We start from the raw sequence: 14,445 nt of genomic DNA on the forward strand, positions 1-14,445 counted from the left end.
GCTACAATGTTGCTTAATTGTCTTTTTTCTTCTTAATCCTCACTCCCGGGCTGGAGAACCTGTTGACTGACTGAGTGGGCTTGGTCAAGTGAGCATTTCAAAGAGTAGAGCCCTTGTGGAGAGCCGTGCCGTGAGCAATCGCCATTTAAAATGGCGCTGGCTTCCACTGCGCCTAACTAGTAAACAAGCCTTATGCGCAAGTGCAAGAGTGAATTCACGCCCAGTCACTGCCCATCTCGGGGCGTAGTAATGGGGTGATGGGCGAGCAACTAATCAGGTGCTGTCACGACACATCAGGTGCTGAAACGTCACGCTGTGGGCTATATAAGCAACGCCATTTTCTGGGTTCGGGGTCTTCCTTATGTTGAAGCAATAAAAGCTTTGCCGTAGAAGGATCCAGTTGTCCGAGTGAATTCTTGCCAGCGAGATACTAGAAGCCTTTCTGTTCCTTTTCACAGGGCTCATTCCTTTTCTTTTTGATTGCGTACTGTTTCCACCGGTGGAATTGCTAACTGGTGCTCAGTCGAGGTCAGGAACAGTTAGTAAAAGGCAAGAAGATAGCATGGGGACCTCCCACTCTGTAGTAACCGCCTTACGGTCGGTCCTGAGGCAGAGTGGCTTGAAAGTCGCCACCAAGACACTAGAAGGCTTTGTAAAAGAGGTAGATCGCATAGCACCGTGGTTTGCGTGCTCAGGGTCCTTAACTATCCCCTCTTGGGAGAAACTCAAGGGAGATTTAGTTAGGGAACTGGAGAATGGCAAACTTAAAGCAGGAGCCATGCCGTTGTGGAAGCTGATAAGATCGTGCTTAAAGGATGAGGAATGTCAACAAGTGGTTAAGGCAGGGCAGAGAATTCTGGATGAAATTCAGAGGTAGAGCGGGGAGAGAGATTAGGAGCAAAGAGGACACATGGTGCACCAATTAAGCATACAGACCTTTCCACGGGTCTTGAACCCGAGGAAAAGATAATGTCAGGGAAGAATACCTGGGGTGAGTTTGGAAGGAAGGAGAAGGAAAAGAGAAGAAAGATCAATCAGCGGAGGGCCCTAGGAGAAGGAACCTATACCTGCCACTAGATGAGTTTAAGGACCTAGCTCTTAGTAGCTCAGAATCAGATGAGGAACTTAGCCCCTCTGAGGAAACGGACTTGGAGGAGGAAGCAGCTTGTTATGAGGGAGAAAGGTACCAGCCAGATAAAATGCAAGCTAATCAGTCCAGAAAAAGGCCAAAAGCAGCTGGCGAAAGCCAGCTTGCTGCTCAGCCTCCGGACTGTCGGCTTCAGGGTCCGAGCGCCTCCGCCCCTGCAGAATGGCGGCTGCCAATCCATCATTAGTAAGCAGCCCTCCAAGCTCACGGCAAACCTTTAACCAGTCCTGTAACCCCTTACTCTTTCTAGGTGTGATTGCTGATCTGCATTCCTGCGTAGCTTGTTCATAAACCAATTGTTCAATTAAAGTCATAGCTGCTTCTGGGTCTCCAAATATCCTCCCTGCTGCCTCCGTCATTCTGGCCACAAAATCTGAGAATGACTCCTGTGCACCCTGGGTGATTTTTGTCAAATGTCCACTCGCCTCCCGCTTCCTAGAGAGTGCCTTCCATGCCTTAACAGTGGCAGCTGAGATCTGAGCGTACGCTCCCCAATGATAATCTGTTTGGTTAGCGGCATTCTGTCCCTGACCTGTAAGCAATTCAAACGTCCATGTTCTTTGGTCCCCTTCCATGGTGGCATTGGCCCTTGCCTGCGTCTGGCAGGAGTCCTGCCACAAGGCTTTCCACTCAAGATACATTCCCATACTGGGGGCTGCAGCTTTTACTACAGTCTGCCAATCACCAGGAGTCATAGCGTGAGTCGCAAGCCTTTCGACTTGTGCTACAGTGAAATTAGCGCTGACTCCATAATTATGGACTGCTTCAGCAAGCTCCTTAATCTGTATATACTCTACTGGAGCGTGAACTCGCCCTCCCTCGGCTCCTTCAAAAACTGTAAATGCCTGTTGCATTTTCCTGTTCCTCTTTTGGAATGAATGAGTCTGAATGATACCTCTGTACATAAGGCGGATGTGCACTAGGACCCTGAGCACGCAAACCATGGTGCTATGCGATCTACCTCTTATAAGGCTTGTTTACTAGTTAGGCGCAGTGGAAGCCAGCGCCATCTTATAATGGCGATTGCTCACGGCACAGCTCTCCACAAGCCCTCATTCTGGATTCCCATCCCAGCTATAGGATAGGAATGTAAATGGCCAAGTCTCCCTCCCCTCCTTTGGTGAAGCAACATGAGTGTATCCCAGGATCTCAGAATACTCTGCCAAGACTAAGGCCAGCTAGACCACAGCAGGGACCTACCTGTTCATCACACACTTGGTTTTTCGCCCTTATTTCTCCTCCTCTCACTCTGCTGTCCTTCACCTTTCAAATAACCAGCCTCCTCATGCTTTTCTGAGTCTGCTTTGGGGACCTAAGCCAAAGAGTATTTGCTGAGATGGGGTTTGGTCTGGGATACTCAGTGCCCACGCCACAACCACAGAGTCCTGTGGCTGCAAGACTAACACAGCCTTAAAACTCACGTGGATCCAAGCACCTCAACAGTTTTCCTCAAAAAGATATCACAACAGGCTGATTTTCCACAAGTACCATCTAACCTCCTAAGCTGTAAGGCAAAACCAGCCTCCTGCTTAACTTACATGCACGCCATAGGAAAGATCATGCCATAGGAAAGATCAGCAAGCATCTTGGTATGAGCCACAGAAGGAAGCTACAGTAGGCATGTTAGCAAAGAAACTAAGCAGGGTCAAAAAGTCTTCTAAGCCGGGCAGTGGTGGCGCACGCCTTTAATCCCAGCACTTGGGAGGCAGAGGCAGGCAGATTTCTGAGTTCCAGACCAGCCTGGTCTATAGAGTGAGTTCTAGGACAACCAGGACTACACAGAGAAACACTGTCTCAAAAAAACCAACCAAACAAAAAAAGTCTTCTAACCATGACAGCTCTCCTGAACTCACTGCAGCTGTGGCTGCCTGCACAAGATGAAGCCAGTCACCAGTGCAGCATGGAGGTGGGAGGGGCTCACGACCCCCCACCCCTAGCTGACGAGCTGCTGACAACTGATGGCCCAGTGGATGTGCCCATACTCATAAGTATATAGGCAACACTTATTGGACTTGGTGGGTAGAAAAAAAAAAGGAAAAAGAAAAAGGAAAAAGGACGAAGTTGGGGAGGAGTGGTCCAGGAAGACATGAAGTAGGGAGTAAACATGACGAAAACACCACATTGTATATGTATTAGATTCTCAGAGTATTTCAAACAAATGAAAAAGAATTCCATAAGAAGGAAGAAGAAATCAGAGCATCTCTAGTTTCTACAACAAGCATTATCAGTTATGATGTTTTGTTATTCATAATACATTTTATAATTGTGAGAAATGAGTAACAGAAAGCTTGCCTCGTTATGTAAGTAAATGTGCCCATTGCATAGCTTCCCTCATCATCCAATCACCAAATGATTACTAGGTATTCCCATAGGTATGACTGTCCCCATAAACCCCAGCTAACAGGCTGTTTTTGTTTCTGCACTACTGGGAATTGAACCTGTGCTCTTAAGCATATTCACCCTTAACCGCAGAGCAGCATCTCCAGCCTTTGGTTTTCTTAGAAAAAGTCTCACCATGTAGTTCAAACTAAAGCTGGAATTCCACGCTTCCCAGCAGTCTGTGTGTTTTAAAGTACTGCTTATCCTCAGCTTTAGGTCCCCAATGCCTACTCCATTAGGAGATAGGGAGCAACACTTTGTTCTTCCTTTGACATAGACTGGTTTCCTTCTTACCTAGTGGCCCCCAGGCTCACTTTGGGGTACAGGAAAGTTTTCTCTGTTGACCTTGGCTAGCCTGCTGTGGGCAGCCGTATCTGGTTTTCAGGATGTGGCCTTCTCGACACTTGCACCTCATTCAGCAATCGGGGGAAACCCAACCTTAAATCAATGGTCCCAAGTGAAGAACGTCACCAGCACCCTCCCACCAGAGGCAGCAGTCCTCAGTATTCTGCATATGCAACTATGGTCCACGCTGCTTTCCAGTTCCTCATCAAGTCAGCCAAGTTTGGCTTCCATTCCTTCTTTGGTAGGAATTGTCCTTTGCCTGTCCAGGACTCTCCCTCCACTCCTCCTCCAGGGGCAAGTAGGCTTTGTCAGATGCAATAGGGATGAAAACAGGTTTTTGCAGCTTTCCCCACAACACCCTAAGGCATTTAAACCCTTCAGAGCTCGGAACCTAGGGTAGGTGGGCAGGGCTTTACCCCTGTCCCCAGTTACTTCCTGCTTGCCTGGCCTCCTTACCAGGACTTTCGTGAGCTCCGCTTGGTTCTTTTCCAGGCACAGACCTTTGGATCTAAGAGGCAAATCCTTAACTGAGAAAGTTAGTAAGTCCCCTTAAATGAGACTTGTAGCTATTCCAAAAATGACACACTAGTCCTCACACAGCCTTTAAGAATTTATAAAATGGGGCTGGAGAGATGGCTCAGCTGTTAAGAGCACTGATTGCTCTTCCAGAGGTTTTGAGTTCGATTCCCAGCAACCACATGGCGGCTCACAACCATCTGAAATGGGATCTGATGCTCTCTTATGGTATGTCTGAAGACTGCAACAGTGTACTCAAATATACAGAATAGATCTTTTTTTTTAAAAAAAAAAGAACTTGTAAAATGATCCTACACAATGAACTACAGTAAATTAAGGAATGTCGAGACAGGTGCAAACACTCTTCCCCAGGGAACAGCATAATTTAGTTATCTAACTTCAAATGGTCAGCCCTGAAAACATACATGCAAGTAACATTATACAGTGTGGGCAGGTTGTACTTATATATTTAGAAGCTAGACAGTCATGCATATATGAATTTGAAAAGAGCAGGGAGGAGCATATGACAGGCTGAGAGGACGGAAGGGAAGACTAAATGATGTGATTATCTTGAAGTAAGATGTTGGCTGTGGTGATATTAGCCACCTTTCTCTTGTGCTCTGAAGAGGAGGCAGTCTCTGTCCTTTTTCTCCTTGGAGCTTCCCATTCTTTGAGATTCAGTTTGTTTTGTAATCCCACTTTCAGTTGTTCAAGGCATGGTAATTTTTTTGACTGCCTGGCTTTTTCCCTGGTTATGGTAATGACAATCTCAAGGCCTGCGACAGCTTCTTCAAAAGCAGAGAGGAATACCAAAGTCGCTCCTCCCATCTTTCTCAAGTTGTTATTTCTGCCATCACATCTGACACCACGTGTAGATGCTTCTGCATTCTCTGGCGGACCTTAACCCCACAAAAAGTTGTCTCGGTCACCATAGGAGATTTGGTTCACATTCACATAAATACCAAAATAAAAAATAAGCCATCAGATCCTCTCATACACTATAAATTACCCTGTATTTCACTCATAATACCTAATACAAGGCAAATAGCTAAAACTGACAGTCAGGGAATGACAACAGAAAGTCTGTGCGTGGTCATAATCGCTGGGATGTTTTCAACTGTTTGATGAGGAGCCGGATGACTCCACATACACAGCACTCGCCGTATAAAGGACCAACCACATTCTATCGCTTCATTATGTAATCCCTTATACCACATCAGAGAACACGGTACTCAGAACTGAAGGGGATGCTATGCATGACATGTACCCATGTGTTCTGACTACTTAAAAGTGCCCTCAGGAGTGTAAGGAGCAGAGGGAGAAGAGAGACAGGCGCTTAAAGGCGAACAAACTAGGGGATCGCGTTCATACCTAGCAGTTTCCATTTGTAATCTGCGTGGGAAATGTGTCTGCAATACTGAACGGGTTCAGAACAAAATAAATGAGAACGATACATCCTAATCCAATCTTCAAGTAAGTCTAAGAAAAGCTGAAATAAACAGCAAACTATGAATACATAATTCCTTATTATTTATTCTCCTCTTACAAAAGACACTTGGACAAATAAATATAAAATGGCATATGTCATATTTAGAAATGGCCAAGGACACACCTGGGTACTCCTCACAGGGATACACTAATACAATCTTCAGATGCACACTCCTCCTCCCCACCGCCCACCTCTTTAATTTTTTTTAAAAAGTCAATTATTTTATTTTAATTCTCCACAATTTTTAACAATGAATTATCAAAATAAGTAATCTAACACTACTCAGAGACAAAGACATTTAAATGAAAAGATTTAAAAAATACTTGTGTGTACAAACACACACAATATGTTGCCCAGAAACTCCAACTAATGACTAATACAAGATTAATTTTGTAGGTGACATGTCACAACTCTCCGTAAGTGCGAACAAACACCAGAAAGCCCACAGCCAAGAGCCAGAGTAGCACATCAGCATGCAGTCAGCATCCTATGGCGGCCGGCAGGTCCCAGGCATCGGGGCTCAGTGACAGCCTTACAGTCAGCCTCCTCACAGTGAAGACGATGCTTCAGGCCGGATGCAGACCATGTCCCCTCATGAGACCCACACACATCACTGCTGACGTAAGCTCCAGAGCACATCTCTCTCTGGAGCAGGAACTTGAAAACAGACAGGATAAACAGGAGTTGTGTGGAACCTGCCTGCAGCAATCTTTTATTTTCCTTTAAGGCTACAGAAAATCTGCGCATAAGCAAGGAAATTAATTCTCATAATAAAAATACCCCTACAAATAGCCAAGGTTTCCAGTCAGGTTCCACATGGAGAGAGTCTGCTGTACCACATTTTATTCTGAGGGCGTACTTTGTGAGTCCACTGGGTTAGGATCAATTCTTTCTGGAAATACGAGCTTCTCACAAACTGCTTCCTTAATTGGTAAATATTGTGATATTTCATTAGGTTCCGTGAAGAGGGAAGGTGGAACATGCTAGGAAAAACATAAAATCGTATTAGTATATTCTCAGTTATGGCTCACACGATTTCTGAAACCTTCTAGTGTAAGAGTTCACAAAGCATGCTAATTTCAGCCCTGGGGACACTCCACGTAAGGAGGAGCATTGAGTGCTCCCCCAGATAACAGCTGCTTCCTGTTACTCAATCGTTCAACTGTGTGGCTGATCTTCAAGGAACTTGGTGTCATAACTGACAGTGCTACTGTAAGTGCTAAAAGAATCCCACACATTTTGATCAAATCCCTCCCTAGTACCCGTTACTTGAGTAACTTGAAAGTTCAATCTTTAGTTAGAGTCCAGTACACATTCTACGACAGTTACTAACTATTCTAATCCAAGCATACACTATATTCAGACAGAGTAAGTACTATGGTTTAAAAAAAAAATACTTATTTTGTAGACATGTACTAAGCCAGTTCATCACAAAACCCAAGTGCCACGGAAGGACTTCACAAATTCCAGGGGAGCAAAAAATACAGGAAAATTATGTCAGAATAATTACAGATGCTGGTACAGAGGCACCAGTTTTTGGAAGAAAAAGGGATGTGTAAGAACATATACATACAAGTGACATCACAGAGGAAGTAGGATGCATCTATATGTTTACAATGATGGAAGAAAGAGACAGTGAATTTGAAAGACTAAGGAGATACAGGACATGGGAGGCCTTGGAGGGGAAAGAGAAAATTTATGGAACTCTAGTATAATCTCAAAACATGAATAAATTATTAAACATTCTAGAGGGTCAGGTGCTAAGTCAGAGGAACATCCATGGCACCAGCTGCAGCGATGGGACTCAGGTCACACCCCTGCCTCTCAGCTTCTTCAGAATGAACAGGACTCAGATGGATGGCAGCGAAGATCTCCAGGTGCCCTGGTGCTGGAGACAAACCCAGGAGAGACCCACCCTGCAGAGCCCAGGAGGAGCACATCTTCTTTGGAAGGGGTGGAAGGACGTGGTTCCCACGCCTGGAACAGGGCAGAGGCCTCCATGATGTCATGGCTGCTGTGGCCTAGGGCTTGTTTGTATAATTTAAGTATTTTCATGTTCCTCCTTTGAGGAATGTCCTCCCTGTTAACATTAATGACTCCATCAGTCCAGGAGGCGAAAGTGTAGCTAATGTCTCAGTAAAATGGTAAACCCTGGGACCTTCAGGACAGCCCTTAAGGCTGTAAAAAAACTCTGAAAACATGAGCTCAAAAATATATAATTTCTCAACTATGTAAAATATAAGGAACTATACAAGGTGTTTCACTAATCTAAAGGAACAAAAGCAGCTGTGCTGTGAGCCAACTGGTCAGGAAGATACTACGGAAGGAGATACAGAGAGTTAGGGAGTGGTGATTGACGGAGATCCTACCCAGCTAAGTTTTTTTGTATGCTTAAAAAGGCAGACAGATCCCTGGGTTTGAGGTCAGCCTGTGACTGAGGGAATTTAGATCCAGGCCCCATCCTGTTATCTTATCTCTGTGCTTAACAAAGGCTGACAGATATCTGAAGGGCTCTGTAATAAAAAGTGTGCTTGCTGTCTCCTAAGAACCAAAGGCCATGGGATGTTGACTCATAGGATAATCAAAAGGGAACCTGGGGTAATGACTGAATTGATATCTACATAAAAAACTAGGTTTGTGATCTTCAAGAGATGTCTTTAGGCCTGCAAGAGAAAGCTGTCTAGAGAACAACATAGGTTGTCCTGAGACTTGACTTCCAGTTGTGTGTTTTTTGCTACTTTCAAACAGAACTCCCAAGCAGAGGCTGGTCCTTGGCACACATTTTCTGATGCAAATTTAGATGAATGGGTGGGATTAGTGGGATATGAGACTTAAAATGAATTATTAAAATTCAACATCTAAATACTTAAAATTTAAGTACTTACCATTAAATTAGCAATTTTGCTCTCTCTGGATGTATATTCTCGTAACATGTAGGTCTTGTCAGCCTATATTTAAAAATACAAAAATTACAATATATTTATATATGTATATTATAAAATCCTCCCTATAAAGCAGACACGTAAATAAACAAACCATCCTTTTGTACCGTTTTCCCATATAAAACTGTTTTGTTATGTTTTGTTTTCTGAGACAGGGTTTCTCTGTGTAGCCCTGGCTGTCCTGGAACACTCTGTAGACCAGGCTAGCCTCAAATTCAGCCATTTAAGACTTTTAAAGTTAGGTTAAAAAAAGTGCACTTTGTGAGGCACTGTGGTTAAATGCCTTTAATCCCAGCAAACTAGGAAGGCATAGGCAGGCAGATTTCTATGAGTTTGAGGCTAGCCTGGTCTGCACAGTAAGCTCTAAGACAGCCAGAGACATATTTAAGACAAGAAAGAGAGAGAGAGAGAGAGAGAGAGAGAGAGAGAGAGAGAAGAAAAGAAAGGAAAGAGAGAAGGGGAGGGAGGGGAAAGAGAAGGCAGGCAGGCAGAGAGAAAGAGAGAGAAAGAGAGAAGGAAGGAAGGAAGGAAGGAAGGAAGGAAGGAAGGAAGGAAGGAAGGAAGGAAGGAAGAGAGAAAGAAAGAAAGAAAGAAAGAAAGAAAGAAAGAAAGAAAGAAAGAAAGAAAGAAAGAAAGAAAGAAAGAAAGATGTATTACAATTTGCTTTTGGATAAACACTTTTCAGTTTAAAAAAACTACAAAATTATATTTCTTTAAAATATATCAATAAGAAACAAGAAAAAAATTAATGTTCACCATAGTCAATAAAAATATAAATAAGAAAAATAAGTTATCAACCATAGCTAGTTCTGATAACACAGCCTTGATCATTTCAAAACCTCTACATCAAATTTAAATAAGTTCACACTACACTTTCAAAATTCAACAGTAAAATAACCACCTTTCCAAATTAGCTCTATTTTATTCTCTACCATCATGTTGATGGGTGTCTATTTTTCTGCTACTACTATATGGACATAAACATATCAGTCAAATTAATAAGTTCCTTCATGTTATATAAACAATACTGCTGTGAATATTCAAGTATATACAACTGATCAACTACATAATAAATATTTATAAATTACTGTATAATAGAACCTTTTAGGATAAATTCATTAAAAATATAATTAAGTATAAACAGTATTTTTGAGATTTAGATGAGAGAAAAATGTAGTATTTTGGCTTTGCTTATACAAAGGGAAAAGGCTAAGAGGTGTGTAAGAGGTGCCTTTAATCCCAGTAGAGAAGGTGGTTCTCTGAGACCAGCCAGATCCACAGCAGAGTTCTAGAACAGCCAGGGCTACATAACAACGAGAAGAGGAAAAGAGGAGGGGTGGGGGAGGGGGAGCATAATCACAGTCACTGTGCTGTTTCAAGGGGAAAACAAATGTCTAAATAAAGGACTTGGGGGAAAATGTCAATGTAACCCAATTCTGCCTCTTACTGGGTACCTTAAGTGAGCTACATAACCTTTTCTGACTTAGTTACCACAGCACGAGCTATTATGACCATAACTAATAGTTTTGGTATCTCCTCTAATTCTTCATCCAATGTGATCCCAATTTTGAACTTAAGTATTCAGAAAAGACAGGGTGCTCTAAAGCTACTGGAAAAATTCTTATAACCCAATCTAAACTCCTTCTCTCTTTAACACTTAAGACCTGCATGTTATCAGTTACTTTTTCACAGAAGACAGCATTTTTCCACCCTTAGAATAACCACCAAGTAACCATGTAATACAGACGTCAGGAGGCAGTGTAAGTGGGAATTCTTTTTATGTTGTGTTGTTTTGTTTTTGTTTTTAAAGACAAGGTTTCTCTGTGTAGCCTTGTCTGTCCTAGACCTAGCTCTGTAAACCAGGCTGGTCTCCAACTCAAGTACTCCACCTGCTTCTACCTCCCAAGTGCTAGGGTTAAAGATGTGTGCTACTACCATCTGGCCCTGAAGAGGGATCTCTAACAGGACATCGTATAGAAGCTAAGGGACAGTTTTCCTTAAACACAAGTTAAATGTATACAAATTTTTTGGTCAAAGCATTCATACCCAGGACACGTTTTTTTATAAAACCTTTTTTGATTACTAGAACTTAAAAAAAAAGACAGCGTGTCCAACAACAGTGTGTAGTCAGTAAGTCAAATGTATGAGTTAACAGGTGACCACAGAACAAGAAACATGACAATCTCACATTCTAAAGCGACAGACACATAAGAGGCTCAGTGAGCATCAGTGAGCTCACTCATCACACGAGCACGGTACCTCATGGTAAAGCCTCGTGTCATTCATTCTGATGAGCACCCCATCAATTCTCAGGAAAAACCGCAGCAGCAGAAAGAAGCTGGAAGGCATCACTCTCTGGGGAGAAAAGACAGTACGTTGAAACGTTAATGACAAGTACATACTTTATTTCTTTACTAAAAGAAAAAAAGAGAGAGAAACATTGGGGGAAAAAAACCTGCAAATTCACCATGATTCTCCCTGGTCTATGTCTATGTCCTAAAAGCCCAATAGACGGAAATACCTGTCTAAGATGCTTTTAACACATCAGACCTATTCAGTATCACAGCTCAGCAATGCAGGGATGCTGACCAGATCTAGTTCACTTGCACACATTGATAAGATAGAAAAGAATCCAAAATCCAAATATGACGGTTTGTATATTCTCAGTCCAGGGAGTAGCTCTATTAGAAGGTGTACTCCTGTTGGAGTAGGCATGGCACCATGGGTGTGGCCTTTATTATGTCCTAGGTGCCTGGAAGTCAATATTCTGCTAGCAGCCTTCAGATGAAGATGTAGAACTCTCAGCTCCTCCTGTATCATGTCTGCCTGCATGCTGCCATGTTCCTGCCTTGATAATAATGGACTGAACCTCTGAACCTGTAAGCCAGACCCAATTAAATGTTGTCCTTTATAAGACTTGCCTTGGTCATGGTGTCTGTTCACAGCAGTAAAACCTTAACTAAGACAACAAAGTATAGTTAAGAATGAAGGCTTATACTTTGACACCACCATAAAGCCAAAATAACGATAAGCTGAAGCATTCCAACACAGGCACCAGCTAGATATGAGGTTCTCTACCCTAGTTCCACTGGCCTCGAAGCCTTTAGCAGGTTATTTAACAAGGTTGGTTTGTGAGGAAAGCAGATACAAACTGATATCTGGATCCCTGGGCTCACCAGCTTAGTCTGGACAAGTGAGAGATACAGTCTCAAAAAGAAAAGGTGGATGGGACCTGAGGAACAACATTCAAGGTTGTGCATTTAAACATATGCAGGCTCACACCTGTGTACTCACAACCAAAACCACAGATGAGACCGATACTTCTTGGGCTGAGGAGGTGGCTCAAGCAGTGAAGCACTCTGCAAGCATTAGGGTTTAAGTTTGCTCCCTAGCACCCACAGAGAAGCCAGGCATGGCAACATGTGCCTAGTCCTGCCCTGAGGAGGCAGTGATAGGATTAGCAAAATCCAGGTTCAGTGAGAGACCCTTTCTCAAAAAAGAAATCAAGTAGAAATGCAATAGAAGACATATGATACAGACTCTGGCCTCTGAACACTCATGACATACACACACACACACATAAACACACACATACATACATACATGACTTAAAACATACCCAAGTACTATAAATACAATGTTCCTTTTTAAGAAAGATACTGATACCATGTATCAATACTAGCAAAATTGAAGAACCACTTCCTTCTTTGTTGCGACTTATGTTCACCCACTTTCCATAAAATAAGATCATACAGTGTATGCATGCTCCAGGTCAGTGCAGCCAATGAGGCTCTTCTGCATGCCGGGCTATCAGATAGCTCACCTGGCTTTTATGTAGGTTAAAATAAATCTATTACAAATGATATGACAATCTTATAAATACAAATCTCACTCAAAAGTTACATCACTATGATGGACAGTGTCCGTGTTGAGTAGCTGTCTGGCTACATGTTTAGCTGTCACAGTCATAGTTACTCAGTATGCAGATCTAAGTAGCTAACTGCTCCCATATCTTCAGTACAGTCAAGTTACCCAGTTATCTATTTCTTATAAACATGTTTCACCAATAGCATATGAACAGTAATAGCCTGTCCTCTACTGATAGACAACAATATAATAGGAAATGATCATTTATACTTGTATACTTGTTGTTTTTTGTTTTCCACTTTTATGCTAAAGAATGACCTGATAATTTTATGATACACTAAAATCCTAACTCCTGGGCCATTGTTCTCGAGAGACAGTTCAGCTGTGAGAGCACTTGTTGCTCCCGCAGAGAACCCAGCTACAATCCTCTGCACCCACATGGTGGCTCACAACCATCTCTAGCTCCAGTTCCAGGGGATGCAATGTCCTCTTCTGACCTCCAATGACACCAGGCACTCGTGTAGTGCATGAAAGCAAAACGTTCACAAACATAAAATAAATACCTAAAGCATCCATCCAACATGCTACCTGCAGATTCTACAAATATCATTTTTAATTATGAACATAAAAATTAAGTCACAGTTTTCATTCAGTCAAGTTGAATAATAAGCAAATAACCAAAAGATGCTGGACAGGTATATTTTTAAAAAGACTAAATATCATTGTTTCTGGTAAATGTCACAAAGCTGTGCTGTAGACTTAAACCTTACAAGGCATCACACCAGCCGCTGGTGAGAATGGAGGATTAATTTGAGTACTCACAATTTTCACACTCAGGCTGGAAACACCATGATCATGCAATTCATCTTCAAACAGGAGAACTTCTTCAAAAAATTTAATCTGTTCTCTGGCTTTCAATTTTTCTGTATCTATATGATCTGTTGTAGGTACAACCTGAAATACACAATTTTAAATGACGACTTTCAATGAAAAGCACTAGAGTTGCAAGAAAGTTTGTATCATTTCTTTGCATAGCATCGGTATTCACATTTGCCTCCACTCTGAAAGTCTGAAAACCACTAGAGAGTACTTATCTTCTGACCTGGTATCAAAACAGAGTCTACATATACCATCTCAGAAGAAAATTAAGCATTTCTTGTGAAGGTGAGAAAATTATCAACTGAAAATCGGTGTAAGTCAAAACAGCTCCATAAAAGGTTAAGTGTAGTCTTGTGCTATTTGGATATACTCATTAGGAATTAGAAAAATACTTTTTTCCATTAAAATTACATGTATCTCAGGAGCTGGGAATTAATGCCTGCAGCAAAAGCGTGACAACTTGTGTTTATACATAATCCCCAGAACACACATAAAAAATACAGGCGAGGTGGTTCCTGCATGAAGCCCTATACTGGTGAGACTACTTACACAACCATGTTAATATAATTAGCCTTCCTCTATATATACTTAGAAATTGTTAAGCTGATAACTTTTAAATAAGATATTAAGTCAGAGTGCATGAGCAACTATTCTAACGTGTTATAAAAAAAAAAAACCTTAAAAACACATGGACACCAAGCATATTTTATTAAAAAGATTCAGTGTAGATAAAAAAAAAAAAGGTGGCCCTCCACGGCTTCTGTCCTACAGAATCATTTATTTAAACAAGAAGAAATAGCCATATATAGTTACATCACTATGGGACAGGCACAGTATTAGGAATTAATTTACTTCACTAATCATATTCTCACACCATCACC

At 42.0% G+C, this 14,445-nt stretch overlaps 1 protein-coding gene across 4 annotated transcripts in view; it reads right to left on the minus strand.

Annotated features, from left to right (window-relative positions):
* Positions 1 to 3,264: 3,264 nt before the first annotated feature.
* The window catches only part of Tiprl (TIP41, TOR signalling pathway regulator-like (S. cerevisiae)), a 70,374-nt gene continuing 59,193 nt past the window's right edge, over positions 3,265 to 14,445 (minus strand). For 3 of the 4 annotated variants that reach the window (XM_011238792.3, NM_001357410.1, NM_001357411.1), the window contains 4 exons: positions 13,508 to 13,639; positions 11,078 to 11,173; positions 8,762 to 8,824; positions 5,897 to 6,859 (listed from right to left, as the gene is read on the minus strand). In XM_011238792.3, the coding sequence (XP_011237094.1) occupies positions 6,719 to 6,859; positions 8,762 to 8,824; positions 11,078 to 11,173; positions 13,508 to 13,639 (432 nt within the window). In that variant the 3' untranslated portion in view covers positions 5,897 to 6,718. Of the gene's footprint in view, positions 6,860 to 8,761; positions 8,825 to 11,077; positions 11,174 to 13,507; positions 13,640 to 14,445 lie in introns of all 4 variants that reach the window. The other variant, NM_145513.4, reaches the window with a different exon arrangement.

Source organism: Mus musculus, chromosome 1, assembly GCF_000001635.26.
Source record: "Mus musculus strain C57BL/6J chromosome 1, GRCm38.p6 C57BL/6J".
In the NCBI taxonomy this organism is placed as follows: domain Eukaryota; kingdom Metazoa; phylum Chordata; class Mammalia; order Rodentia; family Muridae; genus Mus; species Mus musculus.